General features: G+C 41.8%; 1 protein-coding gene across 11 annotated transcripts in view; it reads left to right on the top strand.

Annotated features, from left to right (window-relative positions):
* The window catches only part of PDE4D (phosphodiesterase 4D), a 650,804-nt gene that overhangs the window by 606,260 nt on the left and 21,539 nt on the right, over nucleotides 1–23,005 (top strand). Inside the window, exon 1 of one of the 11 annotated variants that reach the window (XM_081929694.1) lies at nucleotides 20,434–20,849. The exons of the other annotated variants lie outside the window; for them this stretch is intronic. Within the exon in view, the coding sequence (XP_081785820.1) occupies nucleotides 20,802–20,849 (48 nt within the window). The 5' untranslated portion in view covers nucleotides 20,434–20,801. Of the gene's footprint in view, nucleotides 1–20,433; nucleotides 20,850–23,005 lie in introns of those variants that run through there. 11 annotated transcript variants of the gene reach the window in all.

Below are 23,005 nucleotides of genomic sequence, written 5' to 3' on the forward strand. Positions count from 1 at the left end.
TTATTTTGAATTGCGCTTTCCCAATCACTCTTATCAGGGTGCTGACAGGTCTTGCAGACGTCTGCTGATTCTGTGGTTGCTCAATAATTGCAAGCATTGGGCATTCTCGTGGATTTCAAAATGGTCAGTGATGTAACAGCCTCTGCTCCTGCTAAGGATTTACATAGCAGGAGCTGTCTGGAAACTGGAAATGCCATTATTTGTGTTATCTCCAAATTTATAGTGAATGAGCCCAGATATATCAGTATGAGCTAAGCCTTGTCTCATCCAAGCAAGTGAGGTCATTTGGCAAGGTGACTGGACTAAGTGGATGTTGTGTTAGTTGGACTGGCAGTGGTGGCAGATGGGAGCTCTGAGATTTGCCATGTCTTCCTTCTGGGTTATGTCTCCCTCGTCCCTGAGGGCAGTCTCCCATCAGGTCCTCCTGCAGCTGTGGGAAAAAAGGAGGTTCATTTCTAAAGTTGAAAAGCGAGAGTCACAAAGGAATGAGTAATAGTTTTGCAAACCACGCAGCAGTGCTGAGACTTGGGGACCCAGCTGCTGTCGTCAGCTCGATTTTCCACAGAAGCTGGGATGGCAACAAATGACACTGCTAAATTTCCAGAGGTCAATTTGCCTTGTTCCTTAAAACGGTCCACTGCCAGGATTTCCCAATCACTAGTAGCAGCAGTGTGACTGTATTTAAACTTCACCCACCCACCCCCACCGCTAGTAACTGCAAGACAGTATCTGGCAAAAATCAGGCTCTGTGATTTGTATGCTGCTTAACCGTGATTGAAATTGCCCGTTCTATGCAGAGTTGCAGAGAGCATGCTCAGATTCCTCAGCATCTCTGTCCTCTGCTGCATGCTGATCACCTCAGTGGCTGCCGCGGGCTCTCATTACTGGCAAATAGCATGCTGTGCTGATGCAGGCACCATAATAGGAAGCACCTAGGCCTGTCATAAACAAACAGGTCTGGGGGAAAAAAAGTGCAGGTCTGACGTATGGCGTGTCCATAGCAACGAGGAGAGATGAGGTTGCCATTTTGGAGTATATGCAGGCTAGTATAGCTCTCTACAAGAAGCCAGAAAGTACCTGACAGGATTCAAAAGCTGTCTCTATGTGTACATCTGGGGTTTCGTGAGGGATGCTGTTTGCAGGAAGCCGCTTGCAATGCCAGCAGCTTGAAATACAAACTTTTAGGGCATTTTAGAGCTTTATTTGAACTGTTTGGTGTGTTTTTTTCCTCCCTCCAAGTGTAATAGAAAGTTTTGTTGGAGAATGCTAGTGCTTTTACTCCTAAGAAATGTTGATCTGACTACTCAAGGCAGCCTGCGTATATCGGTGGATGCTTAGCCATTTAAACTGAGAGGATACAAATTTTACGAGTAAGATGACTGTGAGTTCCTTACATTATGAAGTATGGCCAAAGTTTTTTGCACCTGAATTTTGGATCCAGGTAAGATTCCATTTAATGTTGCTGTCTCTCCTTCATATTATTTTCTGCACTACCTAAATTAGGCTGCAATCCTACCCATGCTTGCCTGAGAGTAAATGTCACTGAACTTAATGGGGCTTATTTATTTATGATGGGAATATATTTTTATAACTTGTAGAAAGAGTAGATCGGCAGCAGTTTTGTTCTGGTGTTGGAGACTATGGCTTAAATGGCTGTTGGTTCTGTTGCAATGTGTAAAATGATCCTGTCTTATGCATGCGCTGGGAATTTCTTTGGGCTGGGTATAGTAAATCTGTGTTTACCATATTCCACTTTCTTCAGTGAAATCACTGCATTGAAAAGTATTTCAAGTACTGAAAATTAGGAATGTACAAGGAACTGTCCACAGAGCTGAGTAGTTTTATGATAGGATGATTTTAAAAAAAATACAAACCCCTATGTAACCTTTCCCCCTTCGTTCCTTGCTTTTCTATCTGAGTAATTGTAGCTCTTTTCAGTTACTCATATTTACAGAGCTTACAAGAAAGATCAGCTAATAGGAGCAACGGCTTGGCAATAAAATCGAACTTATATGGTGGTTACAGGGCACAGCAGTAGAAGGCAAGCATGCTTCAACCAGTTTTCTTTTTATTTTGGTTGAACTTCTAAAAGATTTTAGTTTTTCTTAAGGAAGAGAGGAGAACTCGTGGTTGCATTATGACTGTTGACTAAAGTAGATCTCTTTGTTTGTGTGCCTACAACCACAAATGAGAGGGATTTTTTATTTGAATAGTGTAGAATCACTGAATGAACATAGAGAACTAAGCCATATATGAATGTACAGTACTGAGAAAAGAGTAGGGTCTTCACTTCAGCACTCCAGGAGCAGAATGAACTATTAACTGTTGTAAGCCAAACCTTTTTCTCCCCCCCTTCAAGTGTTTGATATTAGCCCCTGGACACAGGAGTATCTTCTTTTCTATCATAGTAGTAAGGATTCTGTATTTTCCCTATAAAGCAGAAAACAGTCTAGATGCATAGTCTCTATTCTGTTTTTGTCCGCCAGTGGGTTTTGTGGTTTTACTTTGAGCTTGCTTTTATAGGGAAGAGATTTTGTTCTGCTTTTTGCATAGTACAGAGACAAGGGTTCAACAAATCCCAATTTGGGGGTTAGTGGTGGTGGGTTGTCAGTGCTTCCTCAAGCAAACCACTTCTTGCAATTGTGGGTGTGTCTTGCTTTGTTGGCCATATTCTTCCAAGCTTTATTGCCGCTTCTTCTGAATGGCATAGAACAGTAGCAAGATTTTGCATCAGTTCCCTCATCAGTGGCACTTTCTGTTGAAAATTCCAGAATTACGACACTTCTCTTTCATTGCCCTGTAGGTGAAGTGGAAAGAAGGATAGTTTCAGGAACAACTTAAAGCCTCTGGGTTTTTTGGGGGGTTTTTTTTGTTATTATCATTAAATTAAATTGGGACCAAACATGAAGGGCTCTAAAACAGTATTGCAAAAGCAGAATTGCCTGCAGCAAAGCAGGTGGCATTAGATGGCGGCAAACGCAGTAAGAGTGGAAATTCCCAGCTAGAAAAGGAATTGAAAAGTTGGGAGAAATGTTTCCAAGGTTGGAACTCCTGACCTGTGCTGACTTTCAGGCCAGGCAAATTGCTACAGAAGGGAGAAAGGGAAGAAGACGGGATTTGCAGTCTCGGACTGAAATCTGTCTCTGAGGATGAAGATTCTTTCCTCCGGCGATAATACAGCTGTCGCGAACACTATGCTAGCATTCTCTCAGTCCAGTGAGGTTCTCATGCAATGGTAGGTGGCTGTACACAAGGACCACCTGTCACAGGAAAACACCCATGATTGTTTCACTTCCTTTAGACAGAATTGTAGTTCACAAGTGGCTAGGGTTCAGCAGTTCAAGTGCTGGTAAAAAGCAATACAACAGTCGGAGGACTTGCTGGTTGATAACATCTTTGGTACTAAAAACTGAAATGCAGCTATCCTTCGCTCTCAGTACTCCAGCAGATTGGATGGAGGAGGTGGAACAGCTGGTTGTGGAAGAATTAGTCCTGTGTTAAAATATTAGCCTGCTCCAGATTCATCTACTCTGGAGTGGTCAAACAACCACTAGGCAAGAAGAAAAGGAGGATGTTTCATGAATGTTCGTTTCTGTGGTTTATTTTCAGCTTGTACTTGAAACCTTACTGCCACAGTTAACACTTGCACGTTTCTGAGAGTTTTGCAGATCCTGCCAGCTATCAGTCATTTGGTTGTAGAGCCTCATTTGGAACTTTGGGATGTTTTATCATGATTCTTTTTCCATGTGATGCAAATACTCATAGCAAACAACAGGGCTCCTACCATCTTTCTCCAGTGTTGAATATATGCAGATGTAGCCGTATCCAGCATGAACTCTTATATTGATGGAGCCAGAGGAATTTGCTCTGGACAACAGATCTCTGTTGTTTAGGTAATACTGTGATATATTGTCTCAATCAAATATCTGTTCAGTCCCATGCTTTAATCTAGAATTGTCCTTCCGAAGAAGGAAACCAGTTGAACCTCCTGGTTTTTGTTTGATTCTCCCACCCACCTACCCCATACAACTCATTTTATCATGACTCATTGTTTGGATTCAATTATGACTTAGTTCTTGCCAATGAGGACCATGTTCTTAGTCATTGAAATGAGTTTGGGCTGAGTATCCGTCTACTCTTTTTACATCTTTATCAAGCCAGTATTGGTATATTTTTGAGTAGTGCTGATTTCATCCATCTTATCCCCCCACCCATAAAGCTATGAGCTGCTGCAGGGGGAAGCCCTGAGTACTTAAATATATATATATATTTGAAAACCTTTCTAGATCACCTACTATTTAAATGACTTTGAGATCTGGCTGTAATAGAACAGATCCTTTGTGGCTCTATATTTTGCATTCAACAGAAGACAAAGACGCTGTGTAAACTACATACTTTTAAAGCACATTTGAAGACACACCCCATGTGCTTTAAAATTATAGTATGTCTGAAGCCCAAGAATGATGGGTTCTGGCCAAATATATACCTAATGGAAGTGTGGACACCCCTTTCCCCACCCAACATACAAGTTTCATTTTCCTCTGAACTGCAGATTTCTGAGACAATAAAAGGTTACATGAAGATGTTTTTTATGCTTTTGTTTGTTTAAAAAAAGGTCTAAAATGCTTGGCATTTTCAAAATCTCTAAGCAGTGTACAGTATGAAAACAATATCCATTGACCCAAGCAAAAATGCATCCTAAAATCAATACAATGGTATCAAAACATAAAAGCATATAAAGGTATTCAGTGGATTCATACACGCACATCAGAGTCCAATCTTATGGGTCAGGGAAAGTGGGCAAAAAGGTAAGAAATTTGAAGGTGCTGATGGTTGCCTTGGATTACAAGTCCTACCATCCATAACCAGGGCAGTCATGATGGTACTCGTAGGGGCTAACATCTGGAGGGCAGCAGATTAGCAAAGGCTGGTATAGCATGTTCAGGACAAAGAATTATAAAGCTTTAAGGACCAATGGATTTATTGTTGTGTATGTCTTAAGTTGTTCAGAGCCCATATTGTCAGATACGTGGTGTGTTCATTTTACAGATATATGTGCATATCTTTGGTGAAACAAATGTAAGCCCAAGGGTCTAGAACGGTGTTAGAAACTGAGATATGAGAGCTAGGAGCTCTGAAATCTTAGGTGCAGTACTGCGCCCAGAGCTCAGAAACTGCTCATGTTAATGAAATTCCCTGTCGCAAAATGCGCCTAGAACAATGGGAGTTTTGAATGCTGATCATGGAATGCAAGAGAGTCAGTAGGTCTGGGACATTTCTGGGCAAAGCTCAAACTTATGGTAGATAAGCACTATGCTCGCTTTTGGTGATAACACAGCTGTTGTAGTTTTGGGTAGCTAATTTAATGCCTGTAGCAGGGAAAGAACCCATAGGCTCTGTGAAGACCTAAGAAGTCTCCCATTTCTGCAGTTCCACACTAGACTCTTATCTCTGACATTTCTGTATTGCAAAATGGTGACTTTCAGGACAGCTGCAACCTGGGAGACTGGTATGTTCTTGCCCTAGTTTTTGAACATTGCCAAATTTTAATATTAAATTTGTGCCCACCTGTTCTTTTCACTCACCATTTTTTCCTAGTCAGACAGCAAGTGATGTCATGTATGACACTGGAAGATCGATAGATCTACAAGCCTTTGATGGTATGGCTTAGGTCCTGTGGTAAAGTATCCTGAATGACTCTAGAGAGAACGGTGCATCTAAGTTTGGTGTAGAACCAGGATTCCTGCCTAAATTTGACAGTTCTTTGTACTGGTGGGTAGTCCTTCGGGTTAGAGGACAGTGAGTAAGTAAGGGCAGATTGTGAATGGAGGCACATTGTCCAGGATGGGCTGTATATCTTTGATAATAATGGAGGAGTTCTGTGAGGAGCAGTAAGTGTCAACATACTGCATTTCTCTTCTGCCATTATAGTACTTCAGGCTCATTTGCACACTCTTATCACCTGCCAACATTTCCTCTTTTGATGTCTGCATAGGATAACAGGGTCATTTTGTGATGTAAAAGAATAAATGGACCCAAATCTGACTTCAAAAAAAACCCAAAGAGGCAATGTTTAGAAACCAGAGCTGGAACATTTTCAGCCTCCCAGGACATGTCCTGCTGACTCGAAAGTCAACAAAAACTTCAAAAGAGTACTCCATTGAGAAATAGAATTTATCAGGGCATTTGACTTTATTCATTTGGTTATTAAGTGAGTTTATGGATTCCTCCCCCCACTCTTGATACAAAATTAGCATAGCAAAGGTAGAACTGTTGTATTAAGCTACTTAATGCTGCTTGTGAATGGCTGTACTGCATTTGAACTTCACTTAGAAATGTCCTAGGCCTGTTGATTCTCCTGCATTTCCTGGCCTTATGTCCCTTCCCCCTGCCCCAGAAAAAAAAGTGTTTGTGTGGCATAAATATGACAAATGGCTTCAGGCCCACAAATGCTTCTGCCACAATGCATCTATTAACCTTTAAAGAGACTTCATTGGTTTTTCTGCCACAAGAGACTGTCACGTTTAGGGTTGTATTTTAAACAGAGATAGAAAGTTCAGTAATGGAAGAAGGCACAGAGTGTTGGGCTTGTTTTAATCGATTTGATTTTTTTTCTCCCATGTTAAAATTTCAGCAAATATCATGTCACAAAATAGAGAGTTGGTTTAACTTGGTGGCTAAGGCTGCAATTCTCTCTATGCACTTACCTGTGAGTACTTTGAACTCAATTGAGGCATCTCTCTGTAATTTTGTTGTGAATCTGGAAGACACTGGTTTTAATTGCACTTCTGCCATTAACTTGCTTGGTGGACTTGGGTACTTGTACTGTCTCTCAGCTCTGTCCTATCCTCTACCTGAAACCGTAGCCCCTTGTCTTTAAGCAGTGGCCAGCAAGCCAGGTTCCCTGTGTCAGATCCAATCATTTGGTGGCCAACAAAACACTCACCATCAGATGGTAGCTCTCAAGTCTTTCTGGTCTGAAGGCATATGATGCAGCCACCTAGCTGAGCCTTAAGCAGATCTGAGTCTGGCGAGGGGAAAGGTCTAGATGGAAGGCTACTTGGAGACCTAATGTATGCTGCCTTAAGTTCCATGACGAAAGAAAAACAAAATATGAATTACAGTATTTACATCAAAGTGCTACCCAACCCTATCAGCCCCAAACAAAATTTCTTACAAAGACTTGCCTAGTCCCTGAAAAAGAGCATTCCAGTTACATAGACCCATTGCCTATCATTTTGGCTGTGAATCCCAAGGAGCTGTGCACATCAATGGCCAATGAATTGTCTGCAAAGGAAGCCTGTGGCAGTGTTACCCACTTCTGTCCAGTATGAATGAACAAGGTTTTGTTCAAAGACAAGCAGGAATTCAGCTCCATGTTATCACCAGCACCTTCCTGACACAAAGGCTAACAAAAAACTGCACATGCGTAATGATAAATTCTTGCTCCAAAACCTAATGATGGAATTTATAAAAGACATCTTTTATGGGAAACGGAATTATTTGTTAGGTTATAGAAACAGAGCCGTTGACGTTTCCTGTGTAAAGGAACACATTTACATTTGGATCGCTCTCTGTATGTGTAGATGGCACACAAACAGCTTTAATCAGTTTGGGAGCTTAGAATAACACAGAATTGAAGAATTGGAAGGGACCACGAGGGTCATCTAGTCCAACCCCCTGCAGTGCAGGAATCTTATATTGCAAGCCTTTTTATATTGAGAAAATATAAAATATCTGCGTCCAAAGCAGAACAGATCTTCTGGGTTAAGTGAGCACTGAATCAATTCTCTGCTGAAATAGTAATATTGCCCTGCTACCCTTTTCAGGAAGGGGGGTGATAGCACTGAATCTTGAGTCAACAAGTCTGTGTGGAGCAGCTTGCAATGTGCCTTTGAAATTCTGCTATCTAGTCAGAGTGATTTATAGGCTCTTGCTCTGGCATGTACATGCTGGGGCCCTACTGGGCTTGTTTGTTTTTGTGTTAGCTCGGTTACCTAGCACTCCACGGAGTGGTGGCTCTTTCCTTTTTTCTTTTTTTAAGTGACACACAAAGAATTTAGCAGGAATACTTCTTCAGAGTGAAGGGGTAAGGTGGCAGGCAGCTGGGGACAGGAAGGGGGGAGAGAGAGAGAGAAATCCTTCTCTCCAAGCTTTTATTTTAAATTCCCTTCTGCGCAGAAACATTTTGCGTTTGGGGTTAACATGCATTTTAGTTTCTTCATCTCATTTATGGGAAGCTATACAAGTAACGTTCATAGGAAACCAGGAAAGGGCTCATGAGCAATATTTGGGCCTGGGGCATGGCCTTGAAGATACATAATGCAGCAACCTTGCTGAAGCTAAGCAGAATCTTGGGCTGGTTGGTGCTTAGACAGGAGGAACCCTGTGCGTGTTGCTTTGCACTTCATGATGGAAGGAACATGTGTTGGAAATGTAGTGAGGAAATAAATTGTACCTATGAAGACCTAGAAAAGTGTTAACGTTAGTATCGAAAGGATCAGTTGATCAGTCTTCCTTTTATTTCAAGATGATTTTTAGAAACATAGAATTGTAGAGATGACCCTGCCCATTGCAATGCAGGAATCACAATCAAAGATGATCATCTAAGCTCTGCTTAAAAACCTCCAATGAAGGAGAGTCCACACCCTCCCGAGGGAGTCTGTTATACTTTCAAACAGCTCTTACTATCAGAAAGTTTTTCTTTATGTTTAGTCAGAATCGTCTTTCTTGTAACTTGAAGCCATTAGTTCAAATCCCACCCTCTGGAGCAGCACAAAACAAGTTTGCTCCATCTTCTATGTGACCACCCTTTAGATATTTGAAGACAACTATCATATCTCCTCTCAGTTTTCTCTTATTCAGGCTAAACATACCCAGCTCCCTCAACTATTCCTCATAAGGCTTGGTTTCCAGACCCTTGGTTGTATTGGTTGTCCTCCTCTGTACACGTTCCAGCTTATCAATATCCTCCTTAAATTGTGGTGCCCAGAACTGGACACGGTACACCAGGTGTGGTCTGACCAAGGCAGAAGAGAGCAGTACTGTTACTTACCTTGATCTCGACACTAGAATTCTGTTGATGCAGCCTAGAATCTCATTAGCATTTTTTGCTGCTTCTTCACACAGTTGACTCATGTTAAGTTTGTGGTCTACTAAGACCCCTACATCCTTTTCACATATACTACTACTGCCAAGTCAGGTGCCCCCCCCCCAAAAAAAAATCTTATATTTGTGCAGCCGGTTCTTTCTGCCTAAGCGTAGAACCTCAGATGTGTCCCTATTGAATTGTTAGTTTGGAACCAGTTCTCCAATCTGTTAAGGTCATCTTGAATCCTAGTTCAGTCTTCTGCATCATTAGCTACCCATCCCAGTTTGGTGTCATCTGCAAATTTGATGAGCGTTCCCTCAATTCCTTCGTCCAAGTCGTTTATAAAGACTTTGAACAACAACTGGCCCAGGACCAAACCCTGTAGCACCCCACCTGCCACTTTTTTCCAGAATGACGAGGAACCATTAATGAGTACTCTTTGGGTTTGGTCAGTCAACCAGCTACAAACCTATCTAACAGTTACTCCATTCAGCCCACATTTTAGCAGCTTCCTCGCAAGAATATCATGGGGGGCTTTGTCAGAAGCCTTACTGTAATCAAGATACTTTATGTCTGTAGCATTACCTTGATCCACCAGGCTTGCAACTCTCTCAAAAGGAAAAAGGAAAGAAAGGAGACTCGTTTGGCACGACTTGTTTTTGAGAAACCCATATAAATGGCATAACATTGCAGGACACATTCCTGCAATACGTTGTTCTTCGGCACAGATATCACTGATATGAATGGAATTTCCACAAGAGCGTTGTCCGTGCTCTTGAGCTGCAACCACTTGTTGTACTGAGGGTTGTGCCAGGAGGACTTTCCTCTGGCTTTTGTCCAAGGCAAGGAGAACCTATGCCCCATTTGCCCTTCAGAATTCTCAAAGCATTATCCTTCCTTGGGGATAAATCTTAGAAGCAGGTAGAAGAAGAAAGAAGAATTACACAGCTCCTACCCACGTCTCTCTTCCTTAGTTGCTGTTTTTTTTGGGGGGGGTAGGGAGACAGGGATGAGTTTGCCTTGTCTGTGGTATTGCTGAGGTATTCATCTCAGAAACAACCATTTTCCTAGACTCCACACGGATCTCAGGTGTGTGCTTGTAAATACGAAACAATCCGTGCAAAGCCCTGTAATGTTGCACTTACTGCTGGGCTTCTTCCAGCTGTTGTGTTTAAACCGTGCTAGAAAGCTCTGCTGTGATACTTCCCACTTCTGCAACTGCCTGCTCCAAGGAAACGTCTTTTGTAGAAAAATATATATATATATAGACCTGCAACTAAATGTTGCAGTGTGAAAAGTTTGTGTTTTCTGTTCCGCCCCCGCCTGGTTTTCAGTCCAACCAGGATTCATTGGGCTGTTTGTGGCTCCCACCCCACCCCACCTACCCTTAAGATTTTAGAATGTCTGCAAAGTTTGGTGTTTCCCTGAACTTACTGATATCCCCGTCATGTACATGGGTGATGCTGTTTTAGCTACTTAAGGCAGTGGCTCTGAACACAGGAAATGGAGGGAGCAATATGATGGGAGACTCTTAGTGGTTCAACCAGAGGAGTCTGAACAGTGCTATCCCTATCAATTCCAGCATCTAACTAAGAATGCCCACACCACAATCACTTTTCACTGTCCTCAGACTCAGCAGTAGCAGTGTGGTTGTGCTTCGGGCTCAGGAGTAAGAACTGGAGAGAGAATATCAACTTGATGGACAGCTTTCCTGCTTTGTAATCTCTCCTCCATGCTCCACTCCTCTGGTTTGCCCCATAAAGCTTTCTAAAACAAGCTCTGGCGTAAGAGCAAATGAAACAAAAGGTGTTTTTTGTGTTGAACTGAAATTTGAACGTATCTGAGCAGTTCACCTGCAGCAGTCCCTGCTAATGGTTCTGTCAGGAATGCCAAAAAGCGACATTTTTGTTTGTCTCTTTGTGTTTGTTTAAGAGAGGCCATGTTTAGACAAAGACTAAGATGGACTCAAACTGCTCATAAGCACTTTCAGTCATTTCCTAATTGTCCATTATAAAATGTTTTCAGGTTGAAATCACAAGATTCAACTTTGTGCCATTTCATATTCATATATATATATATATATATATATATATATATATATATATATGAGAAAGGCAATTTCAATGCATGCTCACCCAGAGGTAAGCTCATTGCATTCAGTGGCGTTTAAGCTTCAGTCTTGCTCACACTTACCTGGGAGTATTGAACACTGGTGCTTACAGCAGAGAAAACATGCCTATGATTGCACTTAGTTATGTCTTGTCTCTGGGTATATTCCCCCTCTGACCTCTCCATCTAAGAAACCTTGGTTTTGCCACGGGAGGCTACCCAGATTTTTGTTCAGTTAAGTTCCTGAACTTGGTCCTTGGTCTACAAACTGCATGGGTCATTGGAGCCTTGAACGGTGGTTTCAGGGCTTCCTGCAGATCTCCCTGTGAGCCAAGACTTGGATAGAAAAATAGCCAACCAGCTTGCTTTTGCGTAATTTGTTTGCTCTTTGATGAGCAACATAAGGCAACATAAACATAACATAAAATGGAAACCGGCAGCTAACTTTTTGATTATCATATTCCTTTCCACCATGCGCAAGGCTCTGCTAGTATTTCTAGAAAGATGTGTACGCCTGGTTAGCTCAGTTGGTTAGAGCATGGTGCTGATAATGCCAAGGTTGCAGGTTCGATCCCCGTCTGGGGCAGCTGCATATTCCTGCATTGCAGGGTGTTGCACAAGATGTTCTTCAGAGTCCCTTCCATCTCTACAATGCATTTATGACTGTGTGTTGAGTTATGGGCCCGTGTCAAGGTTTGATTTGATATGGCAGGATGACAACTCCTGATTTCCTCAGACATTTAGAAATTGGGGGCACAATATAACCAAAATAGAGGGGTTAGTTAAGTAAGCACATACTCATGTGTCACCCATTGAAATGGGTGGAACTTTGGCTGGATCTTTTGCTGTTCGGGATACAGCCTTTTATGCATCCGAGAACAGAAAGAACTGTGGATTAGTTAGAACAGTGATAACTTCACTGCTACCCACAGCAGGTGAGAAGAACAAATGTTTCCTAAATATTCACCAATTAGTTTTCGTTGTCACTGAGATATTTTTAAATATTCCCAAGTAATTGGACTTTGATGTTTGCTTACACCTCATTCCTTCCCTCGCTTTCCGACTGGTACTGCTGTTTTATCGTTCTACGTGGGTTACAAATCTCTCTTGAGGGTGCTGGCCTTCTCCCGTCAAGGTCTGCCGTCACTCAATTCCACACAGGCTACTTCATCATCTGTTTCTGTTCACATGCTCCTACACGCTGCTTTGGGACAAACATCAGCAGCACTTCACAGTCTTGACCCTAAATGCCCCCTCCCCTCGCCTTAGGAAGTTGTTCCTCACATTTCTGGTTTCCTGCGTTTTTAGCTTGCTGACTTTATCCTATGTGTCAGCTTTGCCCATGTTCATTTCACTTCCTCTGATAAAAGCAGGCTTGCATGATGCTTCACCGATATCTGAATTTTTGTGGCGACCGGCAGTATCTTTTCCTAACTGTGACGCATCAGCTCATTGATAAAAGTTACTTATGGGGAGAAAAACACACCTCTGAAAGAGGCTGGATGAAACAGATTCTGTTAGAAAAATAAGTGTAACTTTTATCTCTTTCTCGCCGCTTCTTTTTTTTAATAGTTTTTTTATTCAAAATTAAAACAAGACATATTATCCAAAAACATATCATCCTTGTTCCCCCCCCCCATTTTTCCTCCCTCACCCACAAAACCCACAAAACCCACCCCACCCGACTTCCCTCAGTTCCAGTCTTGGGTTTCTCTGAGACTGCTGTTTTCTGCATGTTACAAAGTTGTATAGATCCTCAAATTATGTAGCTGATTATTATCAATAAAAAGTTTGTGAATATTTATTCAAAACCTGCCGAGGAGTCCAGTTTGCTTTTTTGCGTCTTCAGATACTTTGTAAAGGGTTCCCATTCATCCTTAAAGTCACAGTTATCCTTGTCCCGTAGCTTATATGTCAGTTTTGCCAGTTCTGCATAGTCCGTCAATTTTTTTTGGCCATGATTCTTTAGTTGGGGTTTCTTCAGTCTTCCATCCTTGCGCTACCAGAACTCTCGCGGCCGTTGTCGCATACATGAATATGTTTTTCAGATTTTTTTGGCAGGTCTTTCCCTACAATTCCCCAACAAAAATGCCTTGGTTTTTTTAAACAAATGTTAAATGGAACATTTTTCAATTCATTGTATATCATTTCCCAATTTTTTTAATCTTTCTCACTTCTTCTAATGAGAGGCATTGACGCAGTTCACATGTAGCATACGAAGCCAAACTATGGCTTTGCATGAATGAGCAAACATACAGTCATACCTTGGTTGTCGAACAGCTTAGTTGATGAACAAAGCGGCTCCCGAATGCCGAAAACCCAGAAGTGTGTGTTCCGGTTTTTGAACGTTTTTGCGGAACCTGAACGTCTGATGTGGCTTCCACTTGAGTGCAGGAAGCTCATGCAGCCAATAGGAAGCTGTTCCTTGGTTTTCGAACAGTTTTGGGAGTCGAACAGACTTCCAGAATGGATTAAGTTCAAGAACCAAGGTATGACTGTATACAGGTTCTGGAGCAAAGACAGCAACTATTGCGCTCCCCTCCTGAACCTGCCTATGCACATCCTGGGGCGAAGCTACTGTTGGGCTTAGCATTGCATCCAAACTCAGGCCCCACACGGGCAATAACAATGATTTTTGCAGGTTTGACTGTTTTAGCTGGGGCTGGTAGGAGCTTGGGTTCCTTGGAGGCAGGGCATAGCCTAGTATTTATCACCACTTCCTTTACCATAAGAAGCAGAGAAGCACATATTGGGGCTGCATCCTTTCACTATGTATAGTGGTACCTCGGGTTACATACGCTTCAGGTTACACACTCTGCTAACCCAGAAATAGTGCTTCAGGTTAAGAACTTTGCTTCAGGATGAGAACAGAAATCATGTTCCGGTGGCGCGGCGGCAGCAGCAGGTCCCATTAGCTAAAGTTGTGCTTCAGGTTAAGAACAGTTTCAGGTTAAGAACGGACCTCCAGAACGAATTAAGTACTTAAACCGAGGTACCACTGTAATATTTTCTGTTCAATTAGTTTTTTCTTATTGTGCTCTAAACAGAGTCTCGGTATTTCTATTGCTGCTTACAATCTAAAACCTCAATGAGCCTGGTTGCTCCGCAGCGAAAAGCACATTTGCTGTCAGAAGCTGACTTAAGATTAAAAGAACATTTATAGGCAATAAACCAGAAACGTAATCTCTCTCTATCTCTCTCACACGCACACACTTTTTCACTCACTCTGTGTAATAACTTCATCCTGGCAAGTGTTGTGCAGCCCAATAAGCCTTACAAAACCCACCCTGAAAGCAGTAGGCAGACAAGGATAGTCTTGTGGAGTGTGGCCCTCTGGTGGTGCCATTTGTAGTTTTGCCTTTCTGGCCTTGTTTTGAAATCTTAGCCTGACACAGGATAGCTGTGTTAGAAATGCCATCAAGTGAACATACTAAATGGTTCGAGCCTTACTTGATTAAACGTTTGATTGTATTTTATTGTTACTTTTTTATTACTGTAACCCACATATAAGTGGAAAGTCTGAATAGAAGTTTTTTTAATAAATAAGCCCTTCTCTTTGCAAAAAAAAATCCCCCTGCACCATCCTTCTCAACACTTTGCATACGTATGGTGCTGAAACTTGGCTCTGTGTCCAACAATATAGATTTTTTGTTTATGCTGACGGTGTGATGACATTCGTATCGAGAATTTCCTGGCCCCACACCTGACACACACATCCAATTCTTTTGTCCCTCTCACAGTGGAATTCCAAGCCAGCCTTGGTGAAAGAAAGGCAGGATTGGAGGCAACTTTGACAACGATTCGCCCAATCTTTATTTTTTTTAGTAACTTGTTTCTATAACAGTACAAAATACAAATACAGTGCAAAGGAGCTGTGCAGTTAATGTCAGTGTCAATTACATATCCCATTGGCCCAGTCGTGTAGCAGAACAAAAATGAAGTGCTGATTGTGATATAAATAAATTAGGCATAGCTTCATAAGATAAATATTCTTAACACTGCTTAGGGTGATGATATGAACAGCTCCTGTATAGGTTGTTGATAGGTAGGTGTACACATTGTCCAGAATGAAGAAATTTATAAATAATGACTATAATTTAAACGTAAATACAATACTCCTCCACATAGCGGGGGAGATTGGGATGAGGTAACCTGCCTATGGTTCTTTAAACTGGATTTAAACCAGAGAACTCTTCAAAGAAATGATGAGCCACTCTTCCTTTACATACGGGTAAATTTATTTCCCCGGTTCGGTAACATTTAAGAAGTCATGCAAAGCCACACTTTGAAGGCCTGAGCCTGTCTCTTAGTAGAGTAACCCGGCACCTTCCAGATGTTGTTGGATTAGTTGTAGTCTGGAGGGACCAGACGGGTGAAGACTTTAGCTAGTACAATGAGTAAAAGTCATTTCCGATTTCCAACTTCTCTACAAACTGCTGTATACATAAGTCTGCTGTATATAAACACACAAACCCAAGAATATTGTTAACAGAAATATTTTACTCTTACCTATTCATGTTCAGAATGCAGTAATAATTGTACCTTAGTTTTCAGAACTTTTAAACAGCCTCATTCACAGCTGCAGACATACAAGCTGTAGTTGACTGCAGTGACTGAGCAAACTTTGCTAGGTAGTCTGCAGTACAACAACACTTAGAAAAAAACAAAATAGCTGCTTTAAGATACTGTTTATTATCAGTAGAGGGCAGTATATGCAAACAGAATTGAAAAGAACTGTGTTGTGTGCACAAATGCCAAAACTTTATACAGGACATTGTAAAAGTAATTATTACAAGTTTAATGCTGTCACAAAATCCAATAGACCAGACCATCCTATTTTTAGCTTTCTTGCTTCTTTCAGTTTAGGCTTCAGATGGATCTAAAAAGAAATTGAAACATGAAATTTTAGAACCTAATTCAAACAGTTTCTCTGGTCTTCACTATCCAACAGATTCAGCCTTAGTTTCATTGCCACCCTGTCGTAAGGGTGCACAAGTTGACATTGTAAGGGTGCTGAAGTAAATCTGCCAAGTTTACAAATGTGTTGTGCAAGACATGATTAAGATACATCAGCTGAAAAAAATCTTTGTAACACATAAATTTCAACATGACCCTTGTGCATCCAGAGCATTAGTGCTGGTTGTAATTGAATCACTGATTGAGCCCCTCCTTCAGCTAAAACCAATTCATGTTTTTAATATAAATGTACTCTTGGGATTGTTTTCTTTCACTCTAAATGCTGTTGTGTGTAGTATCTAGGTCAGAGCCGCAGAAAAGCATTTCTGAGGAGACTAAAGCTGGGCACCTCTAGCTGCCTATTGTCTGCTCATTTTAATTTTCCTCTGCATACTATGTAATTCTGTCTCTACAGTCATACCTCGGGTTACAGCCGCTTCAGGTTGCATTTTTCGGGTTGCGGACCGCCAAAACCCGCAAGTACTGGAACGGGTTACTTCCGAGTTGCGGTGGTCGCGCAGAAGCACTAAATCACACTTTGCGCATGCGCAGAAGTGCCAAATCGCAACCCGTGTGTGCGAACACGTGGATTACGAACGCTGCGGGTTGCGAATGTGCATCCCACACGGATCACGTTCACAGCCCGAGCATTCACTGTATTAGCAAAATCAGATATCCTCTTCTGCCCTCTTTCCTATCACTACAGCGGGAAAAATGTGCACAAGGAACATGTGAGTCTTATGCTAACCTAACTTCTGGAAAGTGCCTGCTTGCATAAAGAATTTTGCACATATGCTTTGTCTGTGTGGTCAAGGACCTGGTCTTTACACAAAGGAAGGTAAATAAATTCCACAAGTGCAGCAGAGCACATACTGCCTGGTGGTTGAGCCCTTCTCTTAATTCACTGGCTCTTGATTAGGACAAGAAATCCAAATTCTTTGGAAAAAGCTTTTTGGGAGGGTGGTGGTCCCCAAAATACTGGCTCAGTTCTGCCGCTGATGAGAGTTCAATCAGGACTGAGCTATGCTGTGAATGTACTGCAAATCAGGGGCTCTGAGTCACCATCTCTGCAATTTCTAATCACTAATGGTGACCAAGATCCCTGTAAATGACAATCCTGCATTTTGCAGGGTATTGGAATCTGAATTTATTTGACTTTCACATCCCCAAAATGTTTAAATTCATGCAGAAGGAAAGTGTGGCAATTGGAGAAGCTGCTTCCTTTAATAAGTCAAGGCACCCTCAGTGACATGTCATATTCCTCCTCTAAGACTGAAATCAGACAATAGCTTCCGTCCCCCGGTAGTACATGCACTTAACACACCGTTACTTCAATAGATTTTTGCCCTATTTTGCAAGTGCTTCAGAACCTACAAAATCACTTTGACTAGGACTACTTATTGCTCTTTAATAGAAAACTACATCTCACATAAATAATAAAAATTCCTGTTATTTAAATTACCTGGTCTGGGTTATCAGTGTGAAAACAATAGACAGATTAATTACTCAAGTAGTTCAGGCTAGCAGACAATCTAAAGTGGCTATTGTTGCTGTGGTTTGCTTAAACCTCTTGAATGTGATGGCAACCCAGGAATTAGGTTACTCTACTCTGTTCAAGGAACAGTCCCTTAGGACGATGGTCTCTGAACATCCTATTCCCCGTATTATACATAAATGCACCTTAAGGGATCCTCAGTTTTTGCTGCTTGCTGGCCTTTTCTGTTTAGTTCATCAGTGTTGTGTGGATAATAGCCCTGGTTTATTATTTTAATCCTGAGCCTCACATGTTTTGGGGGTTTGTTAAAGCACCAAAGTATAGTATACCTGGAACTATTTTGAGAATTCTAATGCGAAATTTAGATTGCCGTACAGTGCACAGTTTCAGAGAGTGGGGCAGATCCTACCCAACCAGATGTCACCTTGGTGTAAAATCATGTGCTAGGATATGATGCCTGGATTAGAGGTAAAATGGACCAAGCAGACTTGATTTTACTTCATTTGATTTTTGAAATTTAAAGTCAACTTTCATTTTGAAAGCTGGGGATAGCCGAGTTGGTAGAGCATGAGACACTTAATCTCAGGGTGATGAGTTCGAGTCCCATGTTGGGCAAAAGATTCCTGCATTGCAGGGGGTTGGACTAGATTGCCCTCGGGGTCCCTTCCAACTCTACAAATCTGTGATTCCCTGCGGAAAAGTCCTATTAAATTCAGTAGGACTAACTTCTCGGTAAGCATACATAGATGTGGGTTGTAAATTTTGGGGCTCAGGATTACGTAGAGCTGATTCACTTGAATGCTAAACCATACCCAGCTAAACCTCTGCACGATTTCTGTTCTCATCCTGAAGCAAAGTTCTTAACCCAAGGTACCACTGTAATATTTAATCAGGGCATGTACAGGTTATGGAGGGGATAAACCCTAGGCTCACTTGTATATCATGGTCTGGCATTGTGTGTTAACCAGCACACTGAAATTTTTATTGGGGGAGATGCAGACTTTCTTTATGATTGTACATGGCAACAGTTTCATTTTGGGGAATTACAGACGATGCCCCCACACTTATGTGGGGGTTATGTTCTGGGGCCCCATGTGCGTAAGTGAAATTGCGTAAAGTGGGGTGCACCCCCTTTAATAAGGAAGGCACACAAAGGGGAGAGAGAGAGAGAGAGCGCACGAGAGAGAGAGACTCAACCTGAAAATTTCTTGGGGCGTTTGCCTGCCTGCCTGAGGGAAGCCATGTGGCAATGGCAGCAGCTGGTCATGGAGGGCCAAGAAGGGCGCCCAGCAGAATTGGTGCCAGGATGGGGTTCTGGGTGCGAGGTGGAGAGCAAGGTAGATGCAAAGGTGTCTCCCACAACACATTTATGTACTAAGAAACTCACTACAGTGGTACCTCGGGTTAAATATGCTTCAGGTTACATACGCTTCTGGTTACAGACTCCGCTAACCCAGAAATAGTACCTCAGGTTAAGAACTTTGCTTCAGGATGAGAACAGAAATCATGCTCCGGCAGCGCGGCGGCAGCGGGAGGCCCCATTAGCTAAAGTGGTACCTCAGGTTAAGAACAGTTTCAGGTTAAGAATGGACCTCCGGAACGAATTAAGTACTTAACCCGAGGTACCACTGTATTAAATACTAAATATTTAATTAAGCAAAACGTGTTTCTGAAAGAAATATAACTCTTGCAGCACATTGTATTCTCACTAGATGTATCACAAATGGAGATTGCCGTTTGCTCTTTGGCCTAATTTCAGTGGACATTAGTAACACACATATAAAAATCCCTCGTGGATGGTTTCGTAAATTGGTAACACTGAAGTTAATGCTTCGTTCAGCTGATGGAGAGAGATGCAGTCTCTGAGATCTTACGATGCAGTGAAGAAGTTGGTCTTTAAGGTGTTGCCGGATTCTGTGCTGAGTTCCCCGCAGCACACTGACAACGGCCATCCCTCTGTAAATTGATTCTGTTTGTGATGACGCAAAGAGGGGAATCTGCAGTGCTACGGCAACTCTTTTGTTGACTCTGATTTCTTTGTTCATACTGCTTCACGAAATGCTTGCACCTGGTTTAATGTAGTACAGTGTTGATACTCCTAAGTGCTCCTATCTAATTTCCCCCTCTTTTGGGGGGACATACTGTATGTGAGCTTCCAGGCTGACCAGAGGCTGTGTGTACACACCTAACAATGCAATATGGATGCTGTCAGATTTAAATGCAGTAGAATTGCTGCACTGGAGACTTAGCGAAACAGTTTTGCAAGGGTTTTCATCACGTTTGGCTGTTTAAAAATAAATAAAGTGCTCTAGAAAATGTGCTGCTTTTAAAATAAAAAATGCAGTGAGCTCAATAAGCCAATGACATTTAGCCTGAGCTGAGCGGTCACTTCTGCCTCATTGAATGGGTGCAATGAGCCCCTCTCACTGAGCTAGCAAATGCTACTGAGACACACACACACACACACACACACACACACACACACACACAAAAGTTCAGCTAATTAATCATGTCTGCACAGAGGTAATGCTGCAGGGAAGCCATTATTAAATGGCATTTAGCGGAAAAGAAGAGAACTACCCTTTCCCCAAGAGATTCACCTATGCTGCCCAATCAGAAACTAGCACACACATGTCATGGCTTTCTCTTCTGCTTTTATATATTTCGGCAGGGACGTGATTGGCTCTTATCTGAGATTAATGGGAGGGATTACTTGACACTGGTTGTAGCTTCCCTGCAGATTCTTACTTGGTAGGCTGTTGATATAGAACAAGTCTCTTTCAGCAGCTGAGCATTTTGGCATACATAATTCATTAAGTCGGGGTGTTCTGGAAATATGCAGATCTCTTTCCGCTCTTCAGATTTCTCTTCAGCTGGTGAAATATGTCTTTCCAACCAAGTCCTTGAATTTTACTGCACTTTGGAATTTTGCAAATGGCTCTTATATAACCGGAAGATCTCACAACTGGAATGCCAGTTAGATGTTCTCTTGTGTACCTAATAGCAGGGAATCAATAGATCAACAAAACTAACAAACTGAAAAGCAAAATTCATTTAAAAGAATCCAGCATACTTTCCCCTGTTATCTCAATAACAGCAGAGGACTGGGAAATTCTGTTTTAAATTGGTAACCCTAAAAAAAAATCAAAAATGCCCGAAGCAAACTATTTACTCTCAGTGTCTTGGGGCTACATAAAGGTAGGAATGTCTTCTTTTTTTTTACTTTTTAACCATGTTTGTCTGATTTGAAAGCACAATTATGAAAAAACAAGATTGTGGAAATAGTCATTTGAAAGCTGTGGTTGTTTTTCTTTGCATTATAGACTGAGACTGTATTGATATATTAGAATAGCTTGTAATATCTAGCTGGTAGCTGTGGAAAGAGATCCTTCATTTTTCAGTCTTGCCTGATTATGCCTATAATAAAGTTGAAGTCTGCTTTTTGGCGAATATCAGATTGGAACTATTGTGCCATATTCCATTAACCAAGGGGAACTTAGTTAAATAGATTGTGTGACTAATAATGGCTGAATGCATGCATTCATAATGCTTTCTGATCACAACGTAGATCTCTGTTTCCAAGGATGTGTTTTAATAGCATATTCTGGTTTCCTGTGTGTGACACACAGCTTCTGTTGATTAAATCTCATCTGAAATGATGGGAGGCGGAAAATGGTCTTCCCTGAATGTTGACCTGTCTTACAATTTATACATGCTGAAAATCAGTCTTGATTTACAAAGCTTCTATAAAAGAAAGCCAAATAGGCTTTTCTCTCTCTCTTCACACTAGCAGGTATACTGATTTATTCATCACATGCAGCATAAAATGCTGTGTTAGATTCCCGGAGTAAATCACGGGGTAGGGTGGAGGGACATGTATATCTTCTCTGGGTTGTTCCTTAATTAATTATGCCCATGTAACACTTCCACATTATCCTCTTTTCCTTGATATTCATACAGTGTGTTCTTTAATGGTCCAGTAAAATAAAATCAGTGAGCTTCAGTTAAATGCATCATATTGTTAAATCAATTGCAGTATTGGCTTAGGACCAACAAAGATGTCTTAGAATACTCAACTTGGATATAAGCTATTTAGGTCACCAGGCACTTTGGTTCTAAAGCAGACCACACTCACCTCAACCCAATATGTTTTGTTTCCAGAATTTCGAACAATTCTCTTTTCAAGAACTGGTTTCCCCATATGCCAGATAACTTGTTTTCAAATATGACAAGTGCTCTGTTTATGTTATATTGTTAGAGGGGCCTTCTGCTTTGCTCAGGATCCTGAGGGTTCTGTCTTCCAAGTACTCGCAATACTTTGCTCCCAAGGAACGATGCCGTTCTCACTTGGTCAAGAACAGATGAATATCCCGAGTCAGCAAGGACTTTGTGCAAAAGAAATCAGGCTTTCGCACATGGATTTCCCAGCAAAAGGCTGCTCTGTGTAGAATTCCCCATCCAGCAACCTGTCGTGTGCATGCAGTGCTTCTGCATTCAATGCTGAACAACAGATAGTTGGTTAGCCCTGTATATCAAGTAGTACAGAGAGCCTATGTGGTTCGGGCTGCTGGATTTGGACTAAGAAAGCTTTCTCCAACCAGATGCCCTCCAGATCTTTTGAACCACCACTCCCATTGTCCCTGACCATTGGCCACACTGGCTGAGGCCGATGAGGCTTGGTGTCAAAAACATATCAGGAAGGCGGGCACGAGGTTGGAGAAGACTGTGCTAAGCAAGCCTGGGTTCTCATAATCCCTACTCTTCCTTGAAGGTCACTGGGTGGCCTTGGGAAGTTCGCCTGCTTGGGCGAGCCCCCAACATGGGATAATCCGCAAGTATGCTGCCCTGAGCTCTGTGGATATACAGATTTGATAGAACCAGCGGGGGGTGGGGTAACCACCTACAAGCAACCCATCCCCCCCCACCAAAAAAATGGGGGGTATTCAACACACCTATTGTGATACTGAAGTTGTTCTGGCCAGTCACTCCACATGTAGTTTGCAGCTATACACACTGACATTTATTGTGGCACTGAGTTTTCAAGTGCATGCACTATTGTTAATTAAATCTTAGCAAGCAGAGTAAGAACCTCAAGTGATGAAACAGTTTAATATATGTGTTCAATAATATACTGTTGTACTGGTGTTTGGTTTTGGTGATTTTTGCTTAAGAGATTACACACACACACACTTTTCTCTGCTTTATTTTTCCAAGCTTAGTGCATGAGTTTTGCTGGCTTGCAGGTAGAGGGAATCTTTTTATCTGTGCAGGCTTTTTTGCCGAATCATTAAAAAATATGTAAGCAGTTGATTTTCCAATGGATCAGTTTTGCATCATTGTGTTTGACAACCAAT

The sequence above is a fragment of the Podarcis melisellensis genome, assembly GCF_964234715.1.
Source record: "Podarcis melisellensis genome assembly, chromosome: 11".
Lineage (NCBI taxonomy): Eukaryota > Metazoa > Chordata > Lepidosauria > Squamata > Lacertidae > Podarcis > Podarcis melisellensis.